This window comes from Cervus canadensis, chromosome 13 (genome assembly GCF_019320065.1).
Source record: "Cervus canadensis isolate Bull #8, Minnesota chromosome 13, ASM1932006v1, whole genome shotgun sequence".
Classification (NCBI taxonomy): Eukaryota; Metazoa; Chordata; class Mammalia; order Artiodactyla; family Cervidae; genus Cervus; species Cervus canadensis.
Genome location: NC_057398.1, coordinates 19,296,562 through 19,320,991, shown reverse-complemented (window position 1 = coordinate 19,320,991; position 24,430 = coordinate 19,296,562). Strand labels below are relative to the sequence as shown.

At 40.1% G+C, this 24,430-nt stretch overlaps 1 protein-coding gene across 1 annotated transcript in view; it reads left to right on the top strand.

The window, feature by feature from the left end:
* Positions 1–24,430, top strand: part of AXDND1 (axonemal dynein light chain domain containing 1) — a 71,209-nt gene extending 46,779 nt beyond the window's left edge. The window contains exons 21-26 of the mRNA XM_043486052.1: positions 2,880–2,990; positions 11,498–11,611; positions 13,323–13,427; positions 20,603–20,685; positions 21,533–21,768; positions 24,173–24,430. Of these exons, the coding sequence (XP_043341987.1) occupies positions 2,880–2,990; positions 11,498–11,611; positions 13,323–13,427; positions 20,603–20,685; positions 21,533–21,768; positions 24,173–24,414 (891 nt within the window). The 3' untranslated portion in view covers positions 24,415–24,430. The remainder of the gene's footprint in view (positions 1–2,879; positions 2,991–11,497; positions 11,612–13,322; positions 13,428–20,602; positions 20,686–21,532; positions 21,769–24,172) is intronic.

Below are 24,430 nucleotides of genomic sequence, written 5' to 3'. Positions count from 1 at the left end.
TGAAGCAGCTGCTGAAAACCTAGAATAAGCCAGATGTCTTTTTTCAAGTGTGTTAGGTTGATCATCTATAATGTGTTAGAGTCACTGATGCCTTGGCGTTTGTTCATAATTTGAGCAATCAGCAGATTACCTGGAAAGATTTCTGAGATAAACTTCAGCAGGCCAAGACTGGTGAAAGACACACACTGACCAGCACCTGATAGTTCTGAGAACATGTGGGAAGGAACAATCCTTTCAATGCCAAAGAAATACCTACCATGATAGAAATGAGAAGACTTCTGGCTGGTGCCCTTCAAACTGACTTCTGGCTGAAATTGATGCCATTCTTTCTTGTCTTGCCCTGTGTAATCTATCAAGACCCTGCTATCCTCCTTGGGTTACAGTAACCTTTATGTTGCCCAAGATACTGCTGCCAGTTTTTTAGGATTTGGGCCTCTGAAAAGAGTATGACTTTGAAGAGTGGTGCTGGAGAGTTGCCTCTTGCAGTGTTTCAGGAGGTAAACTCAGAGATCTCAGCTTTGCTACCCTTTTGGGGGGACCTGGAGATGATGGATTCTTAATAACTACATTACTACTGTAGACCCACCACTTATTAGACTATCTCCTGTAGCCTTTTGTTCTCTTGTTTTTGATCCTCTACAATAGGCTTAACATTTAGGACCTTCTCCTTCTCCCCAGACAAGAATTTTAGTCTTTTCACATCAGAAGCATTAATTAACAGCCCTGAATCAGATGTTATCAGAATCAGAGTATTGATGGAAGGAGATTCACGTGTATTGATTGGCAACCGAGCTATCTCCGTCTAGCTCATCAAAGGTGATGTTAAAGGTTTTTTAGGAAAACTTCCTTGATTCTATAGATAGCCATGAAGCTTTTTTTTTTTTTAAATTTATTTATTTATTTTTTTCAGTGGGAGCCATGAAGCTTTTATCAGAAATTCTTATTGGGACTTCCCTGATGGTCCAGTGACTAAGACTCCACACTCCCAATGCTGGGGCCTGGGTTTGATCACTGGTCAGGGAACTAGATTCCACATGCTACAATTGAAAGACCCCACATGCCACAACTAAGGCCCTGTGCAGCCAAATAAGTAAATAATTGTTTTAAAGACTCGTAGTGATATTTTTCCCACCAGATGTTCTATGGCAGTATTTTCAATGTCTCAGAAGTTTGTAAGAAAATGACTAGGATCTGCTTTATAGAATGCAATTCAGCTGAAAATAGTTTATTTCTCATGGATGGTGAACTAACTCTGAAGAACTAAAACTTTTAAAATGTCATTACTGTTTTCAAAGTTGACAAATGTTTTTGTTCTAGGTATGATAAAGTTAAAATATGCATCAAATTTTGTGGCTGGAAGGATCTTTAGGGGCAGTGGTATGATGGAGGCTCAGGCTGGCTCACAAGAGCTGACTGTGCAGACTTCTTCCCAACTCCACATTCAGTGATACCATACTAAATTGATGACTACCATTGAAATTGCCCTATGAGAGTATATATTTTGGAATTCAATGAATGCTACAAATTAGGGATCCCCCCCTCCACCAATAAATGTTTTATCAGCTCCCCGGTACATAGGGGGCATCTAGAGTAAACCAACAGCTTCATCTGTTTTTAATAGATGAAGACTGTTAAGAGTTTACTCAAGAAGCCACAACCAATTAGAAGAACTAAGGATTAGAACCCAATACTTTGATCTCCCTTGTTTGATCCTCTTTTCTGATATGCAGTAAGACATTGAGCTAACTCTTTGAATGCAAAATTTAAACAGTGATGGTAACAGAGCTGTGGTAAACTTATTTATCTGAAGAGGCTTCTATTCCTTATTTATAACACAGGGTTTGGACTAGATTTTAAAAAATTTTTTGGCTCTGATTTTTCACAATAATTCCACAATAAAAGTTTAATCATGAGAAAAATATGAGACATATTACTGCTTTTTATGGTTTGCTTCGAGGACCTAAAGTGGGTGATTATTTCCCCACATGGTACTATATTTGGTTTTTTTTTTTTTTTTTTTTGATGGTGTGAATGACCAAATCCCCTTCCCCAGAGAAAATAATGCTTCTTAGTTCCCTCTGCTTTTTCTCACTAATAAGGAATAATGCATCTTTTAAACACTGAGTCCAAAGCTTAGTGGTAGGTGATCTTAGTAAAGGTAGTTTTTCTGTTCCCTTTGAGGCAATAAGACCTGTTGGGGACCAATCGTGTTATCTTGATAAGAGATGAGCTCCTTTTCTAAAAAAGTGCTTCAAGTCTATTCACTCACTTTACTGGGGGCAGGAGAAGTAATATTTTTGTAATGGTTAAGAGCCCTGGCCACCTGGATTAGAATCTAAACACAGTACATAAATGTATATGTGACCTTGAGCGAGATATTTAACTGCTGTGTTCCTCAGTTTCCTCATCTTAAAAAATGAGGATAGTAATAGTCTCATAATGAGGATCAAATGAGTTAGTAATGTACAATGCGTAGAGCAGAGTGCTACATAAGTGTTTGCTGCTGTTATTGTCATATAATTGTAATTGACCCTGGTCAGTTGCATAACATTTATTGGGACAAGTCATTAGACCTTAGTAAATCCAACAACCTTTCTGCCTCTAGTTTTATAGCACTTTACTACTTGTCCCATTTCAACCCAGATCCCAAACCCTGTTGATAAGAGATGATGTGATTTAGGTCTATATTAATAGAAAATCACTTCTGCACAAATCTCTGAGCTGATACAAAGTTAACTGAATGGAGTTATATTTAAAGGAATTTAAAGTTAAATGTTGAAGGAATTACTCTTAGCAGTTCCTCAGTAGGAGTAAGTGAATGAACGAGTTGGTATGATCTGATTTTTCCTGTTTAGTGATTACCTTTTGTCTCTTCTCAGAAAGAATGTTATGACTGGATCACCACGTCCTCTCGCCTCCTTTCTGGCCTCAGAGGCAGAAAAATAAAGTTACTGACACATGAAGAAAAACGGCAGCTACTTGGAGAAGAGGTATTTGCCATGCATTAGCACTGGTCATCGTTCACACTCTTCCTGTATTTCAGTAGATAAGAGTGCCTTGACTTTTTCCAACCAATGTTTTGAATCCTCATTCATTTACTCTATGAGAGTTTGGGTTCTAACCAAGAGCACTGGCTGCTCTTCTCTCTTCTAAAGAAGAGAGTCCTCACCCAAACATCTCTCTTCCCTTTCTTGGAGGGTGATTTTGCCTCCTAGGATATGGCAACCCAGTCCAGTATTCTTGCCTGGAAAATCCCATGGACTGAGGAGCCTGACAGACTATAGTCCATAGGGTCACAAAGAGTGGGACACAACTGACCACAGCACAATGTATTACAGCGGGGAGCTGCCCCGCCACTTCCTGAGGCCTATCCTCAGACTTCTCTACTTCTGCCCACACCCCTCCTTCTCCACTGAGTCTCTGTCTTCCCAGCCAAGGTTATGTCTTCCTTTGGGTGTTTAATCTCATGTGCATTGTCTTCTTTCTGTAGTATCTTTAATGCCTTCCTCTCTAATGATTCCATTTTATCAATGTGTTAGCAATCTATAATCACAGTCTCCCTCCCATCTGAAAAAATATGTCCCTTGATTTTTTTTCTCCTCCTTTACTACTTATTTCCCTTCTTCCTAGCACAATCACTTTTCTTTTCTTTTTTTTTTTTACAATCACTTTTCTTAAAACTATGTAAAGTCCCCCAGTGATCTTATTGTCAGATCCAGGTGTCTCCAAGCCCATATTTAACCTGACTTCTCTGTAGTATTTGATCCTGTTAACCATTCACTTTTTTGGTCATCTCTCTTTGCAAGACAAAAATTCCATCTTTCTCCTATTTCTTTCTTTTCATACTCCTTCCTGTAGTCTTCCACCTCTGCCTGCCTCTTAAATGTTGATATTCTTTCCTTGGTTTATTTTCCCTCTCATTCAACACTCTCCACATTGCTATGTTAATCCTATAGTTTTAACCACCTGTTAACTGAGGATCCCAAGTCAATGAATATCATGTACCTAATGGCTTCCCTCGTGGCTCAGATGGTAAAGAATCCTGCAATGAAAGAATCCTGCAATGAATCCTGCAATGCACAAGACCTGGGTTCAATCCCTGGGTTGGGAAGAGCCTCTGGAGGAGGGCATGGCAACCCACTCCAGTATTCTTGTCTGGAGAATCCCCATGGACAGAGGAGCCTGGCGGGCTCCATCTGTCGGGTTGCAAAGAGTCAGACACAACTGAGTGACTAAGCACACAATGGCAGTCACAAATGTTTATTTTTACTTCAGTCCGTTTGATGGAGTTCGTCTCCAGCAAAGCCTGAAGAAGCTCCTGTTGCTATTGGAGCCATAAACTATACAGGTGTGATCTGATGGCGTATATGTCAATGCTCTTGGATCTAAGAAGGAAGTTTCTGTCTATACACTTGCAGGACTTCTGTTTTACATTTATTTAAAATTTTTTTTTTTTTTTAATTTTGGCTCTACTATGTGGCTTGTGGGAGTTCCCCAACCAGGGGTTGAACCTGGGCCACAACAATGAAAGTTCTGAATCATAACCACTAGACTACCAGGGAACTCCTTATTTTACATTTAAACACTGAAAAAAACACCACCTTTTTAAGTTGTACACCCTTAACAAATTCTCATTTTTTCTTTGCTACCCAGATCTTGGCCAGAATTATTTTGAATTAACCACTGAATGATTTCATTAACATTATACATCTTAAATTAAAATACAGTTTTGGAAACTTAATGAAGTACCATAGATATGATCTTGGCTGCTCTTCTGATCTAGGAAAAAATTCAAGACCTAAACAGAATCACAAAGACTTAAGAACAGAAAGGATTTTAAAGGTCGTTGAATTCAACCAACCTTCAGATGCATGAATCTTAGTGTAACACCTACACAGCTGATCATTAGGCCTGTGTTTGAGTACCTGAAGTGATAGAGAACTTTCAGAGTTAGTCCATTTGTTTTTGGTGAGCAGTGACTATTAGAACATTATTCTTTTATTGAACAAAATGATAAGACATTTCCTTGTAGCTTTTTCCCTACCTTCTGATCCTAGTTCAGTCTTTGAGTTTATATGAAAAGGCTGATATGTCCTCCACATTGTAGTATTTCCCACTATTCAATATTATGATATTTCTAACATTTGAAACTAGCTATATTCAACCTAAGTCTGTGTCTAGGTTTTCTATTATTTTATATTAATTTGTCTATTCATTAGTCATCACCACAGTCTTTTAATTATTGAGGCCTTATGATACATTTTTATATTTGGTAGGGCCAGCACTTCTTCACTAATCTTTTTGGGGTGTTTGATGGCTATTCTTGTTTATTTATTCTTCTATATAATCTCCCTTTAGAAAATATATGATTCTTTAAAACTCAAGTGATATTAAATTTATATACTAACTTAGAACACACATTTATGCTGTTGAGTAGTCTTGTGAAGAATATGGCTGGTAGGATGTCCACCTGTATGCCTTTTAATAATGTTTTATTGTTTTCTCATTTTGCACTTTTCTTGTAAGGTAGGCTTGAATATTTTATTTTTTGATATTTTAAATGGAAACTTCTTTTCCATTATACCTTCTAATTGGTAACTGTGTATATATTACTGATTTCTGTATTTTAATTTTTTGTATGGTGACTCTATTAAATTATCTTATTATTTAAATAGTTTTTCAATAAATTCTTCTGGGTTCTCCAGATATTCAATTAAACCACCTACGCATAGATATAGTTACCTCTTCCCCCCCCCCCCGCAATTATTATGCCTTTAATTGCTTTTTCTTGTCTAATTGCATTGAATTATTCTTCTCTTTCCTTCTGCCTTAATCTTTAGAATTTTCATTAGTGAGGACCTACTGAAGGCAAACTTAATTTTTGGTTGCCTGAAAATGTCTTTTTTTCACCCTCATTCTTAATTTTTTGTTGCTGTTGTGTATACAATTCTAGGATGATTTTCTCTCTGCACATAGAAGATACTGTTTCCACTGTTTTCCAGGTTTTATTGTTACTAAACTGACAATTGAAAATCCAGCTGTCAGACTTCCTTTGTGGCTCAGTGGTAAATAATACATCTGCCAATGCAGGAGACATGGGTTTGATCCCTGGTATGGGAAGATCCCACGTGCTGCGGAGCAACTCAGCCTTTGTGCCGCAGCTGCTGAGCCTGTGCTCTGCGCACCCTAGAGCCCGTGCTCTGCAACAAGAGAAGCCACAGCAATAAGTCTGTGCACTGCAACAACGAGTAGCCCCCAGTCGTTGCAACTAGAGAAAAGCCCATGTAGCAAGGAAGACCCAGCACAGGCATAAATAAAAATCCAGCTGTCCATTCTTTTGAAGTTAATCTCTTCTCTCTGGCTGCATTTAAGATATTCTTTTTTACTTTGGCATTTTGTGGTTTCACTCTGATAAATGTGGATGAAGTTTTTCTTTTCAAATTCTACTTGGGATTCTCTTGGTTTTTTGATTCTTTGGCTGGGTATCTTTCACTGGATTTGGAAAATTCTCAGTCGTCATCTCTTCAATTGTTGTCTCTACTGTATTTTCTCTTTCCTTTCCTTCTGTAACTCTGAATGGATATATGTTGGAATCCGTCCCCAGTGTCTTTTAATTCTTCATATTTTCTCTTTGCCTTCCTTCATTGAATCCTGGATGATTTCTTCTGACTTAATTTCCAATTCACTAATTTTCTCTTTAGCAGAGTTTAATCTGCTCTTAAAGCTTTCTGTTGTTTGAAATTTAATTGTTCAAGTTCTATTCGGTTCTTTTTCAAATCTGATTATTTTTGTAATCTTTCATAGTTTCAATCCCTTATTTCTTTTAAAGTTTAAATATAACTATGTAGCCTATCTGATAATTTGAGCATATATCTATATAAGAATATTAATTACAGTATTATTTATAACAAAATATAAGAGACAATATAAATACTGAGCAATAGAAAATTACTTTCATAAATTATGGTATGTTCAAGTAGTAGAATTCCATACAGATAAAATAGATGATTATATAGTGAAATAAGAATCACCCATGATATGTTATTGAGAAAAGCAGATGAAGGAACATATATTTATTATTTCATTTGTATGAATGTGTTTATATGTGGATAAAGCAGACTAGCATATTCAACAAAGTGATTCAAGTTGTTACTTCTGAGGGTTGAGATGATTAATTTCTCTGTAATGCTCAAATATTTTATAGCAATAGTGTGTTATCAGGAAAAGTATTTTCATTTTGGAAAAATATCCTAATATACTGTGACTATTTTTCTATGCCATGTGCATAATGCTACAGCATAATTTAAAATTGCTATAAAATATCTTGTATGGTTTATATTATGCTTTTTAACTGCATTTTCCTATTGTGGGCATTGAACTTAAGTATAAATTTGTTTTATAAATATTGCTGCAATAAACTTCTGAAGGACAGTCTTTAGTCAATATTTGTGCAGAGTCCACTGAGGTATTCAACACTGTTGACTCCTTCTCTCTTCGCTTTTGGCTTTCCTTGTGACCCTTTCACACTTCTTCTTTTTTTTTTTTTTTCCTTTCACACTTCTGAGGCAACTTTTAGCCTCCTTTCCAGTCTCCTCTTTCTTCCCTGACCCTTTTTGTGACTAGGTTCCTGTCCAAATAAGGCCTTGTCCCCTGGTCATTTCACAAGTTCTCCTTTGGCAATATAATTTACTTTCTTGGCTTTAAATAAATGCAGATAACTGTTAAATATTTATCTGTAATCAACAGCCTTCCAATCTAAACTCCAAATCCACAAATTCAGCTACTTACTTATTTTGCCCCTTATGGGTCACGGCCTTGTGTAACTCAGTGAAGCTGTGATCCACGCTTTGTAGGGCCACCCAAGATGGACAGGTCATGGTGGAGAGTGCTGACAAAGTGTGATCCACTGGAGAAGGGAAACCACTTCAAACCACTTCAGCATTTTTGCCTTGAGAACCCCATGAACAGTATGAAGAGGCAAAAAAATATGACACTGGAAGATGAACCCCCTAGGTCTGAAGGTGTTCATTGCCCTATGGGGGAAGAGCAAAGGGCAATTACTAATAGCTCCAGAAAGAATGAAGCAGCTGGGCCAAAGCGGAAATGACACTCAGTTCTGGATGTGTCTGCTGGTGAAAGTAAAGTCTGATGCTATAAAGAACAATATTGCATAGGAACTGGAATGTTAGGTCTGTGAATCAAGGTAAACTGGATGTGGTCAAGCAGGAGATGGCAAGAGTGAACATTGACCTCTTAGGAATCAGTGAATGAAAATGGACAGGAAGGGGCAAATTTAATTCAGATGACCATTATAGCTAATATTGTGGGCAAGAATCCCTTAGAAGAAATGGAATAGCCCTAATAGTCAACAAAAGAGTCTGAAATACAGTACTTGGGTGCAACCTTGTAAACGACAGAATGATCTCAGTTTGTTTCCAAGGCAAACCATTCAACATGACAGTAATCCAAGTCTATGTCCCAACTGCTGATGCTGGAGAAGCTGAAGTTGGCCAGTTCTATGAAGACCTACAACACCATCTAGGGCTAACACCAAAAAAGAGATGTCCTTTTCATCATAGAGGATTGAAATGCAAAACTAGGAAGTCACGAGACACCAGGAATAATAGGCAAGTTTGGCCTTGGAGTACAAAATGAAGCATGGCAAAGGGTAACAGAGTTTTGTCAAGAGGATGCACTGGTCATGGCAAACACCCTTTTCCAACAACCCAAGAGGCAATTCTACACATGGACATCACCAGATGGCCAATAGAGAAATCAGATTGATTATGTTCGTTGCAGCCAAAGATGGAGAAACTCTATACAGTCAGCAAAAACAAGACAGGGAGCTGACTGTGGCTCAGATCATGAACTCCTTATAGCAAAATTCAGGCTCAAATTGAAGAAAGTAGGGAAAACCACTAGGTAATTCAGGTATGAACTAAATCAAATCCTTTATGATTATACAGAGGAGATGATGAATAGACTCACGGGATTAGATTTGATAGAGTGCTTAAAGAAGTATGGACGGAGGTTTGTAAAATTGTACAGGAGGCAGTGACCAAAACCATCCGAAAGAAAAAGAAATGCAATAAGGCAAAGTAGTTGTCTGAGGAGACTTGTAAGTCTCTGAGGAGACTTACAAATAGCTGAGGAAAGAAGAGAAGCGAAAAGCAAGTGAGAAAGGGAAAGATGTATCCAGCTGAATGCAGAGTTCCAAAGAATAACAAGGAGCAATAAAAAGGCCTTCTTAAATGAACAATGCAAAGAAATAGAGGAAAATATTAGAATGAGAAATACTAGAGATCTTGTCAAGAAAATTGGAGATATCAAGGGAACATTTCATGGCAAGGATGGGCATGATAGAGGACAGAAACAGTAAGGACCTAATAGAAGCAGAAGAGATTAAGAAGAGATGGTAAGAATACACAGAACTATGTAAGAGCGGTCATAATGACCCAGATAGCTACAATGATGTGGTCACTCAACTAGAGCTGGACATCCTGGAGTGTAAAGTCAAGTGGGCAGTAGGAAGCATTACTCTGAATGAAGCTATTGGAGGTGACAGAACTTCAGCAGAGCTGTTTAAAATCCTAAAAGATAAAGCTGTGAAAGTTCTGCACTCAATATGTCAGTAAATTTGAAAACCTGAACAGTGGCCACAGGACTGGAAAAAGTCAGTTTTCATTCCAATCCCAAAGAAGAACAACGCCAAAGAATGTTCAAACTATCATACAATTGCATTCATTTCACATGCTAGCAAGGTTATGCTGAAAATCCTTTAAGCTAGGTTTCAGCAGTATATGAACTGGGAACTTCCAGATATACATGCTGGGTTTCAAAGAGGCAGAGAGAGGAACCAGAGATCAAATTGCCAACATCTGTTGCATCATGGAGAAAGCAAGGAAGTTCCAGAAAAACTTCTGCTTCATTGACTATGCTAAAGCCTTTGCCTGTATGGATCACAACAAATGTGTGGAAAATTCTTTAAGAGATGGGCGTACCAGACCACCTAACTGTCTCTTGAGAAATCTGTATGCAGGTCAAGAAGCAACAGTTAAAATCGGACGTGGAACAACTGACTGTTTCCAAGTTGGGAAAGGAGTATGACAAGGCTGTACATTGTCACCCTGCTTATTTAACTTCTGTGCAGAGTACATCATGCGAAATGCCAGGGTAAATGAATGACAAGCTGAAATCAAGATTGCCAGGAGAAATATCAACAACCTCAGATATGCAAATGGTAACACTCTTACGGCCGAAAGTGAAAAGGAACTAAATAGCCTTTTGATGAGGGTTAAAGACAAGAGTGAAAAAACTGGCTTAAAATTCAGCTTTCAAAAAACTAAGATCATGATTCCATCACTTCATGGCAAATAGAAGGGGATAAAGTGGAAGCAGTGACAGATTATATTCTCTTGGGCTCCAAAATCACTGCCAACAGTGACTGCAGCTGCAAAATTAACAGACACAGAGACATCACTTTGCTGTACAGTCAAAGCCATAGTTTTTCCAGTAGTTATGTAAGGATGTGAGTTGGACCATAAGGAAAGCTGAGCGCCGAAGGACTGATGCTTTTGTTTTGTGGTGCTGGAGAAGACTCTTGAAAGTCCTTTGGACAGCAAGGAGATCAACCAGTCATTCCTAAAGGAAACCAATCCTGAATATTCACTGGAAAGACTGATGCTGAAGCTGAAACTTCAATGCTTTGGGCATCTGATTTGAAGAGCCGACTCATTGGAAAAGACCCTGATGCTGGGAAATATGGAATTCAAAAGGAGAAGGGGGTGGCAGAGGGTGAGATGGTTGGATGGCATCATCAACTTGATAGACATGGGTTTGAGCAAACTCCAAAAAATAGTCAAGGACAGGGAAGCCTGGTGTGCTGCAGTCCATGGGGGTCACAAAGAGTCAGACATGAGTGAGTGACTGAGCAACAACAGCATGTTGCTAGAGTGATTGTTTTGAAATGCAAAACAGGTCAATGAAATTATTGGTACTTCAGGATAAAATCCAGTCTCCCTGGCATAATATTCTAGTCCTTCCTCTGTGACTGTGCTCCTGTCCATCTGCTTCTGAGTTTTTGTTCTATTGACCTCCTTTTGTTCTTAGTGCCAGTCATGCGCAAATAACATTATCTGTCTGGAACTCACTTGTGCCATCTTTTTTCTCCTGACCCATCCTTCCAGAGGAAACGCAGACATTATGTCCTCCAAGAAACCTTCTTGATGAACCCTCTCTTTCTCCCCTGCCCAATACCAGATCTGGTTTAGGTGCTCCTACTCTTTGACTATATGTAACCATAGTATTTTCTTGTCCACTAAATTGTAAGCTGCTTAAGGCAGGGACTGTTCTTATTAACCTTGTATCCTTATCACTAGCATAGTGCCCAATTACAAAATTAATGCTCATTAAATATTTTTGAATGGAAATATTGCTAATCTTCTGCAAAAATATATATGTCCACTAAGCTACAATATAATATTGTTGTGTCTAATAGGATATTCTAAAAAAATTAAGTGGGCTTGAAGCAGGAAAGATTCATAAAGAAATTGAAGAAGACATGGAGGACAAGAAACTTGAGAAGGAAAAGAAAGAAGAGAATGCAGAAGAGGTAAGATTATTTAGTATTAGTTCCTTTTCCTTTATATTTTTAAAGAAAATATATAATGAATATATATATTTAAAGAATGAATATATAATGAAAAAAAATATATATATATTTGAGCCTCCAAGACGGCTAGTGGTAAAGAATACACCTGCCAGTGCCAGAGACATGAGTTCAATCCCTGAGTCAGGAAGATCTCCTGGAGAAAGAAATGGCAGGCTATATAGTCCATGGGAGTCAGACTCGACTTCATGACTAAACAACAACAAATGCAGTGTGTGTATATACATATGTATATATACAATTGAAAGTAGAAATAGATCATCTAGAGTGAACGCTTCAACTTCCTTCCTTTCCTCATTTAGATTTAACCATACTTGCACACACACTTATGTCTTTATTTTCCAAGGATAGGGTGTCCCTCTTCCTTTCTAAGTTCAGCCATTTCCCACTGGCCTCATTCACCTATACTACTGATAACTACACAATCTACCTGTTACTCTGATGCTGTTTCTTTATCCTTTCATTGCCATGTTTTTCAAATAGTTGTTTAGACTCCTGTCTCCACTCTTCAGCTCCCACTCTGAACTGCCTTTTCTCACTTCCCTGAGGCCATCCACACTTCTCTTCTCCTTATCCTGTCTCCACCTCCTGCTGTGGCATTAATAATAAAAATAACCCTTATTGGAGCATTTGTGATAATAATAATAATGAAAATACAATGATAACTACCAATAATTGAGTGCCTACCACGGCCTGCACATGTTATCTCTTACTTACACAATACAACCTCAAGGTAAATATTATTGTTCCCATTTTACAGATAAGAAAACTGAAGCTCAAAAAGGTTAACTGACTTACTGAAAACCATATGCTATTAAGTGGCAGAACCAACATTCAAACCTAGTTTAGTCTGGCATAAGAGCCCTTGTAATTCCTGGGTGGACTACTATTTTCTTTGGCTTTCAGAATTTATGATCACCCTCCATTTTGTCTTAATTTACTTCCCTGGGGTGTTTCTTTGCTCTGAATAGTTTAGATGTTGGCATGACCCCAGGCCATAACATACATCCTTTACTCACTTTACGTACTGTACAAAAGAATAAAAATATTGTATAACACCCGTGCCTCTTTTGATCAGCATTTTCTACTTTTCTTCTGGTATAGTGCTTGGCATATAAAAGGCAAAATATATGGAATACATTATTTTTTGGCCATTAAATCTGTCATACCTATTAAATCTCCTCCTTCCCTTCTTCTGAGGCCTGAGTTCCGGCCCTTCCCTCCCTATTTTACAAACTCCTATTCAGCTTTCAAATATCATTTCACTGTAAACAACAACAACAACAAAAACCTGGGGTGTCTAGACAAAATGCAGGGCCCTTTTCTGGGTACACATAGCTCTTGGAACTCACCTTTATGATCACAGTAATCATGCAGACCATAATTATTTTATTGATTATCTCTCCTACTGTTCTATGAGTTCCTGAGGTCTGAAAGAAATCCTCTTTGTTTGTTCCACAGTTACTTCCCTTTGTCCCCACTTCCCCATCCCCGCTCATTTTTCCCACAGTGTTTCCTGTAAGTCTTCTAAATGCTTCCCAAATGATGAAAATAAATGGAAAACCAAAGCTTCAGACATGATACCGGGCAACTTGCCCTGCCACTGGGTCACACACCAGCTCACTAACAGGTCTGTGGTATTTCTATGCCCTAGGAACCTTCGACGTCTACAGAGAAGGAAAAAATCATTCGATTCATTGGAGAAGACGAAAATATTCACTCCCAACCTCTCTATGCAACAGATGCATTGTCTTCTTGGGTATGTATCTGCAACTCAGCTGGGAAATTCAAAACTAGAAAATTTAACATTATGTAAAAATTACATGGATCTAACATAACTTTTAACATTTCTAAGAGAACGCCTAAGTAATATATTTTCCAGATTTATGTTTCTCCCAGCATCATCCTTGGAAAAACTCTTGTTTGTTCACAAAAACTTTTCATTCTCTTCCTTAAAACTCATTTTAAAATCAGCATTTCAAAAAAATAAATAAATGAATAAAATAAAATCAGCATTTCATCTCTTTCCTTAACTTAACAATATTATGGTCAATATTTGATCAATTTTAAAAATATATTTGTTTAGCAGACTCTGTTGATAACTGTGATAAAAACATACCACCAGGAGGGGGGATCGGGATGGGGAACACATGTAAATCCATGGCTGATTCATGTCAATGTATGGCAAAAACCACTACAATATTGTAAAGTAATTAGCCTCCAACTAATGGTGACTGCAGCCATGAAATTAAAAGACGCTTACTCCTTGGAAGGAAAGTTATGACAACCTAGATAGCATATTAAAAAGCAGAGACATTGCTTTGCCAACAAAGGTCCGTCTGGTCAAGGCCATGGTTTTTCCAGTGGTCATGTATGGATGTGAGAGTTGGACTGTGAAGAAAGCTGAGCGCCGAAAAATTGATGCTTTTGAACTATGGTGTTGGAGAAGACTCTTGAGAGTCCCTTGGGCTGCAAGGAGATCCAACCAGTCCATCCTAAAGGAGATCAGTCCTGGGTGTTCATTGGAAGGACTGATGCTGAAGCTGAAACTCCAGTACTTTGGCCACCTCATGTGAAGAGTTGACTCATTGGAAAAGACCCTGATGCTGGGAGGGATTGGGGGCAGGAGGCGAAGGGGACGACAGAGGATGAGATAGCTGGATGGCATCACCGACTAGATGGGCATGAGTTTGAGTAAACTCCGGGAGTTGGTGATGGACAGGGAGGCCTGGTGTGCTGTGATTCATGGGGTCACAAAGAGTCGGACACGACTGAGCGACTGAACTGAACTGAACTGAATAAAAATAAATGAAAAAAAAAAGAACATACCACCAACCACAAGAATTACTGGGAAACTGGAAACCTTTAGACAGTAGCTGTGGAAACTCAGCAGGAAAACAAAGTTAAAACTCCTTCACAAAAAGTTCTAGGATCATTTACACTTAAGTTAGCTCTAGATTTGTATCTCTCTGTACAGGATGCCATGACTTTAGGAATCTCTGGGTGGACTTCATCCCACTGACCCCCTGAAATGGTATGCAACATTCTGTCTGCATAGTCATACTGTGCATTTTCTTGGGGGAGCAAGGGGATGTGCTGGAAATCCATAGACATCATCAAATTTTTCAGCCTCAAAGTTAAGAACCATTTTGTTGCTAGGAGTCTGACCCGTCTGAGTAGGAACTGGTGTGTACAGGTGTGGGGAGCTGTGGTGAGGGTACTGGTGGATGGCAGCTAGATCACTAAAGTGGCTGCATGGTCCAGAGTAGAGGCAGATTGCTGGGATGTATGTGAAGGGAGATTGTAGGAAATAGGCTCCAACTCTGGGAGGAAGAACTGGGTGAAACCATGTGGAGAGTTAGGCAGGAGCAGCCAAAATTGGAGAAAGAGTGGTGCATGGGGGTGGGGGGGGGTTGCAATCACACTCTCCCAAAGTAATGCCTTTTTAACAATTTTTTAAAATTATATGTTAATATTTCAGCTGATAGGCTTCCTAGGTGGCTCAGTGGTAAAGAATCCGCTTGCCAATGCGGGAGACACAGGTTCGATCCCTTGGTCAGGGAGATCCCCTGGAGGAGGAAATGGCAACCCGCTCCAGTATTCTTGCCTGAGAAATCCCAGGAACAGAAGAGCCTGGTGGGCTATAGTCCATGGGGGTCACAAAGAGTCTGATGCGACTGAACTGAGCATGGACACATGTCAGGTGATAAGACTGTGAGGCAAAGATGTAAGGGTAAGCAATGCAAATGCAATGTCATAAGACATATTTTCTAAAAAGGCAAACAAAGGGTAGCACTATAATAAGAGCCCCCCACCAGTCCCACCCAAAACCTTCCTACCCCAGATTTTCTCCCCTGAGGTAAAAGCCCTGCTCTGCTATCCTGGCAAGACATCAGTGTGCATGCTAAGTCTCTTCAGTCATGTCCGACCCTTTGTGGCCCCATGGACTGTAGCCTGCCAGGCTCTTCTGTCCATGGGATTCTTCAGGCAAGAACACTGGAGTGGGTTGCTGTGTCCTCCTCTCGGGGATCTTCCTGGCCCAGGGATGGAACCCTCGTCTCTTGTGTCTCCTGCATTGGCAGTTGGGTTCCTTACCATTAGTGCCACCTGGGAAGCCTGGCAAGGCATCAGGTTCTGGCCTAAAGTGTGGGGAGAAGCAGTCAGGAAAATAGAAGCCTGTAGCCTGGGGCAAAATGGAGGGTGTGGTGCTTGTCTTTGATAGTGTGGGGCCCCTGCTCCAGGATGCCACAGTTCCATCTGATACAGTGTGGGGCTGTGTGGCGAGCCCACCTGAGGATGATGTGGTCCAGAAAGTCTCTCTCTCAGCTCAGAAAAGTTGCTAATGTTCTACTGTAGATCCCTGAAAACCCAACTGTCCAGGTTCTCATTGACCATGAGGCCTAAAATGGACTAAAATGCCATCCAGATGTACTTGCAAGTTCCTTGAAGTAAAGAAGAATCACATTCATCCTAGGGGGTAGAAAGGGATCACCAGGTGCTCAGAGGGGCCCTAAGTGTGCTGGGCAAGTGAAGGCAAAGTAGATGTTTGGGGATGTCGGTACCCAGAGAATGAAGATCCCTGACCTGGAGGAGGTCAGAGATTCGGGGTGGGAGGTGGAGCCTGGGCGAAGGGTGCGGTCTTGATGTGGACTGCGCTGTGGATTAGGTGGGGCAGGAGGGGCCTTGGCTCTGTGCTCTTTCCATTCATAAAGACATCGGGGCTCCCTGAGGGCAGTTTAAGATTTTAAAACTTTCACTGTAAAAATTCCTTTTTTTTTTTTTTTTTGGTTTTTGCCATACATTGACATGAATCAGCCATGGATTTACTTGTGTTCCCCATCCTGAACCCCCCTCCCACCTCCCTCCCCATCCCATCCCTCTGGGTCATCCCAGTGCACCAGCCCCGAGGTCTGGATGTCTCATGCATCCAACCTGGACTGGTGATCTGTTTCACACTTGATAATATACATGTTTTGATGCTGTTCTCTCAGATCATCCCACCCTTGCCTTCTCTCATAGAGTCCAAAAGTCTGTTCTATACATCTGTCTCTCTTTTTCTGTCTTGCATATAGGGTTATCATTACCGTATTTCTAAATTCCATATATATGTGTTAGTATACTGTATTGGTCTTTATCTTTCTGGCTTACTTCACTCTGTATAATGGGCTCCAGTTTCATCCATCTCATCAGAACTGATTCAAATGTATTCTTTTTAATGGCTGAGTAATATTCCATTGTGTATATGTACCACAGCTTTCAAAATTTTCTTTTGCTTTGTTTGCTTGTTTTTCCTTTATCCGTTTTTTTCCCTCTGTCTTTCTTTTTTTCTTTTTGACAGAGACTTAACCTCTGGCCCTAAGAACGTAGCGACCATTTAGCAGGGCTACAGATCCAAGGCACTAGTTCTTTTGGGCAGTGGCTCTCTCTTTCTGGTCTGCAGACGCAGCTCCCAGGAGGCAGTTTGATTGACACTGGGGAAGGAAAGAGAAAAGGAAGGAAGGGATAGAGAAGCAAAAACCTTGTGGTTTGCAGGTATAACTTGTCATGTCCCTAAGAGCTGAGTTATAGAGCGGGAGAGGTCAAAGAGATAACTGCATCCTGGGTTTCCAGTGAGAAGCAGTTCCAGACCCCTGAGAGGCTAGGAGCCTGAACATGGAGAATTCCAGTTACTTCTCGTAGCTCCTCCTTCAAATGACTCCAGGACAGGGTTTTCTGGGGGCTGAGATATGACTGATATCTCAACAGGAGTAGTGGTGGTGAGTCACCACCAGCTTGGACAGGCTAATTGCTTGGCCTTCAACCAGAGCCTTATTCATATTGTTACCTGATGCCCTAGTATCCACCGTAACTAGGAGAGGGAGAGGGATGGACTATCAATTATTCAAAACTCTCTTCAGTTAGCTGGAAATTAGGACGTTGTGGGACTTCCTGAAGACTGTACTCAAAGCAGGAACTGTGCACGAAACTCGGCCCACTGTGCCTGTTTCAGGCACCATCCGGTCTGGCACTTCCTGAGTTCACCGGTGAATCAGGTGACCCCAGTAAGCGGCCCACTCTGCCTCTGCACGTCCTGGGGTGCCGCCTGATTTAATCATGTCTGAGAACTTGCTGCAGGGCACCCCTTGTGGCCCTCTCTGAATGGGAATCATTTCAAAGTTGTCCATGGAGGAGGAGCCGCCTGAACTCTGTAACAATTTGCTGAGGGTGGAGGTATGGGAAGACTAAATTCAGCAAACTCTCCTGCAGCGTTCAGCTGACCCCAGGCACTTCCGCCTGGCTGCAAGAGCTGGGTTGCCTAGGGCTCAGCTACCCTAAAGAGCACGATGTTAGGAACAATCTCTTTTAGGCCTGCCTTCAAACCACAGGTTCTGGCTCTTTGTAAAGAGTTGTAAATATGAGGGAGATAGGATATTTTTGCTGATTACCTCTAAACTCCTTTGAAAGAAAGAGTAGGGGCCAGACTTGGAGGATCAGCCATATTTTTTTCGCTGAGCTAAAGGAAGCGCTTAGAAACCTGTGTTTTCTTTCCACAATATCATGTACCCCTGGCATAGGTATTAAGAACAGTGACCAAATTATCCATCTTTTAACGGCAGCAGGGAAGGGTCCTTGGAATTAGTGGGTCCAGAAAATATGTCCAAAGCTGACAGGGTCACTGTGGCTGGCTAGGCATTTAGTACTGAGCACTGGATTCCAAGGAACTGGGTCTGAAGCCAGATCTTCCCTGAAATAGTCTCAAGCTAAAGATGTTAGTCCAATCCAAAGCCCATTAGTAGGTTTCCCTGGTGACTCAGTGTTAAAGAATCCTCCTGCCAATACAGAAGACGCAAGTTTGATCCCTGGTAAGGGAAGGTCCCACATGCTGCGAAGCAGCTAGGCCTGTGCACCACAACTATTGAGCCTGTGCCCTACAGCCCAGGAGCCACAGCTATGAAGCCATCACGATGAGAAGCCCGTGCACCGTAACTAGAGAGTAGCCCCTGCTCGCCGCAACAAGAGAAAGCCTGCACAGCAACCGAGACCCAGCACGGCCAAAAATAAATTAAAAAAAAATTGTTTTTTAAATTAAGCCCACTAGTAGAGTCAGACCTCAGGAAAACCAAGCCAAAAAGGCCAAAGGCATAACTGAAGTCTGACAGAGAGACTAGCTGACAGCTACAGCAGGTTGGCACAAACAAGGATGGTCCAATGCAGTTGCTTCCAAGAGCCGTGTGGCCCTTGTTTGTCTCTATTATACAGTGGGTGAAAGAGCATAAAAGCCAGAGGAAGCTTCAAAATATGAAAAAAGGGCTCAAGGCAGAGTCTCTATGATTTTCCCTTGAGGCATCTATATCCAGGAAGCTCACCGGTAAAGAATCCAGTTCACCTGCCAAGCATGAGATATGAATTCAATCTCTGGTTTGGGAAGACCCCGGGAGAAGGAAATGGGAACCCACTCCAGTGTTCTTGCCTGGGAAATCCCATGGACAGAGGAGCCTGGCAGGCCAGAATCCATGGGGTTGCAGAAGAGTTGGACATGACCTAGCAACTAAACAGCAACAACAGTCTGTATCCATATATATGGCTGATGCAGGGAAGTTTGCCCCTTGGCATACATAGAGGAGGCCCTAATTCTAGAAACCTAACCGTCCAGCATTTTGGACCATGGGAATTTCCTATTGAAGGATTTGAAAAGGGCCACAAAACATTAATCTGTACTTGGTGGTTTCAAAACAGAGGAATGCTTCCCTCGCACGTTGTAGCTAAATATCTGTCTTTTGAATGAATGAGGCGACAGTCAGAAGGCTGAAAGGTACGGTTCACAGAGTATAGTCCTGATCTACTTTGGTTTCCACCTGTAGTTAAAACTGCTTCATGTAGCTGTACAAATCATGTGTGGAATTCCAGTTCCAAAAGCTTCTGCTGTGAAAAACTTTCCTTTTGGATTCAGAGAACAAATAAATTAGTAGCATGTGCTGTATAAGCAAGGCCACATGACACATTGCTGGTCCAGCCTGAACAAGGACAGATTTATTATCCAAAGGGGAGGCGAGACAGAGAGAGGAAAAATATGTTACTGAGTCAATAGCAAAAGAATAAAAGAGCTAGAGGAAAAGTGAACTTGTTTGATAGTTTATTTTTGCTGGTTTGCTTTTAGAAAAAGTGAGCATAGTACAGTGCCATGTGTGGCTGAGGATGGAGAGGCCAAGATGAAGGTTTTGCTTTAACCACTAGATCATTCTGTGATTATGGCAGGCTGCCTATCCTCTTAGATCCTCTTTCCATCTAGAAGGTGGGGTTTACCTTTTACTTGTCTCTGTTGGGGAAATGTGGATAAAAGAGATTTTTTAAAGTACACGGGTCTGGAAAAATGCCTCATAATATTCATTTTAACATATAGTTTTTGTCTTCTAAATTTTCTCTTTTGTTTCCCTCTTATTTTATTTTCTGGAGTATATTTAGAGTCAAAATAAGTAAGAGGTTTTTAAAAAAATATATTTTCACTACTTTGATATTTACGAAGTTTCCTAAGAAACTGAGAGATCTGATTGGATTATGCAATGTTATGTGTTTAGTGAAGTAAATTATTAATGAGAGAAGTATAGTTGATTTCCTTGATATTTAACTTGATTAGAGAAACATGTTTGCCCTTCTCTTCATTTTTTAAAACTTTCTCTTCTTTCCCTGCTTCTTTTTGTTGATATTGTTTTCCCTGCTTCTTCTTTACAACTTTAATAAAGTTTATATCCACCTGAGTATGAATAATTGGCAATCTGGTATGGTATTTGGCCACAGTAAATCCCTGTTCTTCTTTCATATTAAGAGTGTGTTTAATCATCTACTATATAAATATGAATGGTAGAAAAAGATAGCTTGGTTCATAACATCCTGAAGAAGGAGGCTATTTACTGTTGGGACTCTCAGTTCATTCATAGTACATACTTTTCTTGTCAGAGAGAATCAGCTAATGAAGGTACATTGGCCCCAAAGTATCTTGAAGCAATGGCTATACTTGATCACACACAGGAGAAGTTAATGTAAGTATGAGACACCACAATGGTAAGAAGACAAAGATTGTTGTCCAGGAGATCTAGCTGAGAAATGCACACTTCTTGGCTTATTTTTGGTTCTCCTGTTTCCTTTTTCCTTACGAGTAGGATGGGTACCATCAAATCATCTGGAGACAATGAATTAAACTGCTGCAGTAGGGACAGCTGTCCTCAGCTACATTGGAGATGGAGGAAGTCCAGTGTGTATGTGTATATATAGGGTGGGAGCAGAGTGTGAGGAGTGATCCAGCTCCGTATGTTTTAAGAGATGAACTAAAGAAATAAATGGAACTAGAAGAAGCTACTGTGTGCAAGAAAGAAGGTTACATAACCCAAGTGGTAGGAAGGACAATAGAGTTAAGATGGCTAAGAAACTATGAGAAGATGATATATACATGTTCTAGTTATTAAGAAGCACACTTCAAACTGGTTTTTGTGATTGTAAGATCTGGTTTTAAAGGTGCTGGAAAATAAGGGACACTATTTTATTTGCTTGTTGGATAATATCAATATAGAGAAGCCAAGCTTAACCACTGAAAAGGGTTCCTTGGCTATTGGTGGAGAATTCCAAATATCCAAAAGTCAGTTTTCATTAAGAAATTATAAACATATTCTTCAATCGCACCGTGACTGCAACTCTGACATTACCTTCCAGAGTAGCTCCTAGACCCTCATTCTTGGCTAAACGTTGATGCTGCTGCTTTCCTTATTTGTGCTGTTCATATATAGTCTTCTTATCCCACTACCTTTTTTGGACAATGAGTTTCTAGATCTGAAAGATACTTTCTCAGACCTTTCCATTTTATTGTGTTACTCTGGACTTTGTCAATGTCAGAGAGGTCGAAAGCAGAGCCAGGCAAGCTGAGGAGAGGTTTGACGATGTGAATGAGAAGCTTCATTACACCCTTATAAGGAACAAAGAACTGGAGAAGGAATTAGAGGAAGTACTGATGAAGTATAAAATGAAGGAGTCTGAAGGAGAAGAAGAAGAAAATGAAGGAGAAAGAGAAGAAGAAAAAGAAGAAGAAGAAATCAGACCATTAGACAGAGCCTCAAAATCTCCAAAGAAAGGTGAGCCAATTGCTTTCTCATTTTTGCTTAATTTAGGCAGTACTTATGAGTGAAAACTTGATTGGATCATAAATATTTCAGAAGAGCATTAATATTTTTAGTGGTGATCTACTAGTTCATACTTCTCCTAGGAATGCAGACACACACACACACACATCCAAATGACTAACGATGGTGACTAATAAACTAATATGAGATATAATTTTAACTTCTAAAACTGGCAAAGCTTTTTAAAAACAAAGAATACAGTGCTGGACAGAGTGGGCAAAGTAGTTAGTTTTACAAATAATACTTGTGGGTGGGCAGACAGGTATAACTCTTTCAGAAAGAAGTTTGAGAGTGTGTATGAGTAGGCCTCAAAAATATACATGTATTTTGACTTAATAATTTCACTCTTGAGAATCTAGTCAAAGGAAATAATCACAATTTTTTTAAAGCTAGAAAAAAGACCAGAACAAATGTGCCTAAACATTGATACACATTGTCTCTGGTTGCTAAAGGTTTATGGGGAATTTTGTTTTTAGTTTTTAGTACTTACTGGATTGTCAATGATGAAAATAATCTTTATTCAACAAGAAAAGGAATTTTACTCTTCATATTCTTATCTCTAATTAATCTGTAACCTTCCCTCAAAGAGTTTTTAATATCCCCAATATTGGAGGCTATTTTTTGATTTTTGCTTTCATCTTCAACCTGCAGTCTATTCCCAGGACAGGTTCTGGTGCCAGGGGTTGTACTGGGCAGATATCTATTATCTATTTTTCTCTGTCACCCCTGACTCTACCTCTGTCTTCAGCAAAAGCAGTGAGTTGGCCAGTCACTCACAGTCTCTGGCCTAGCTGTGGTGTATCCTGTCAGTACTAGAGTAGGAGGAATCTGAGTCCATTTTCTCTCCTCCTGTTAACTCTGAACTGGTAAAATGTTAATCCTTCCAGGTGTGAAAATCCTTTAGCCTAGGTCTGAATGTATGTGAGGTAGTTTTCATAAATTAAAAAAAAAAATTTATCTTTTTTTGTGGTGTGATTTTATCCCAATAATCTAGAAACTAGACTTTCCCTAGATTGTTGTCGCTAAGTTGTGTCCGACTCTTTGCGACCCCATGGACTATAGCCCATCAGGTTCCTCCGTCCATGGTGTAAATTACTATATGCAAATCACAGAAAAGTTCTTCATGTTAAACTGGAGAGGTCACCTCAACATGGGATGAGTGACTTTAGTTTCATCCATTTCCATAAAAGTTTTGAGGATTAGTTTAAATACAAAAATAAAACATTTTAATAATTTTAGGTGGAGGATGACTATTCAGTTAGGTCCCAGCCTGCAAACAATAACCTGTACAACAAGGATCCTTGTATCCTTTCAACCCTCTTCTCCCTCCTTTCCACACCGCACCCCCCCCCCCCCCATCAGAGTCACTGTTAGGGACTCAAAAGTAGAGGATGAGAAGTCTTGCAAAGTTTAGGGGAACAGGCTGCTAAGCAAGGCAATCCCTATGCCATGCAAGTGACCTAAACATTTCTCCGAAAAATCCACAAGTTAGACATTCCTTAGTGTTAGCAGGCAGCTCCTTTAAAAAAAAAAAAAACATGCAGATACCTTGGAGCAATCTGACATGCATATGGAACATACTGGGTCATATTTTATGAGTTAGTGCAGGGAGATCTCTTCTCTCCTAATCATTGTTCAGTGAAGGAATGGAAAATCATACAGTGAAGGAAGGAGCCTTGTGAATGCTGAGTAAGGAGAAGATTTGGATGGAGTCGGAAGACATTTATTTTTATGTCATTATTTTTAACAGTTAGTGAATCACTGTGTTCTGAGTTATTGATGAAGAAAGGAATGGAGCTTGGTGTTTACAAAGATGAGTGTGGCTTAGTCTATGATCAAAGTGAGGCTTGTGATGAGGAATGGGGACAAGACAGGGTGTGAACAAGGGGACTGTTGAATGCGGGAGGAAGATGGCCACAGCCAGTCAGAAAGATTCCAAACAATTGAGAAGCTTCGTTTCATGGAGCAATCAGAGACAGCAGGCTTGTGGGGGATCTGTGAATGAGAGACTGGAGGGAACAGGGACCAAGAGACACAACAGGGGTACAGCCATGGATATGGAGGGTTCTGGATACCAGCTCTATTTGAAACTTTTTCCCTACTGAGTTTGGGGTATGTACTGGAAGGAAGGAAGGAAGAAATGTTCTCCTTTCTCTTCTCTCCTCGTTACCTATAAACTTTGAGAACATATATTCTCAATCCCCGTAACCAATGTGGAGTTGAATTTTGGGCACATGGTTTGTAGCTTGGGGCTTACTCATGCATGCAGACAGAATTTTAAAAATGCTTTGTAAAATCGAAAGTCCTTAATAAATATAAGGTATTATTACTACAATAATTGTTTTGGTCTTTTCAGAGATACAGCGCAAGGACGTTCTAAATCCAAACTCCGGACTAAATACAAGACAAAACCTAAATAGCAACCATACGATGTTGGGCTACACCACACCACACCCATCCCAGATCTCTCTGCACTTTGGAACTGACAATGTGGCTCAACTGAGGGACTCTCTTTGCAGCAGACAACTCAGGAACATCTTCTCTTTAAAAGTCACAGTGATGGCTCTAGGCAATCAGTTAGCTTATTTCCGAAATTAAAAATGGTTTGTGTAAA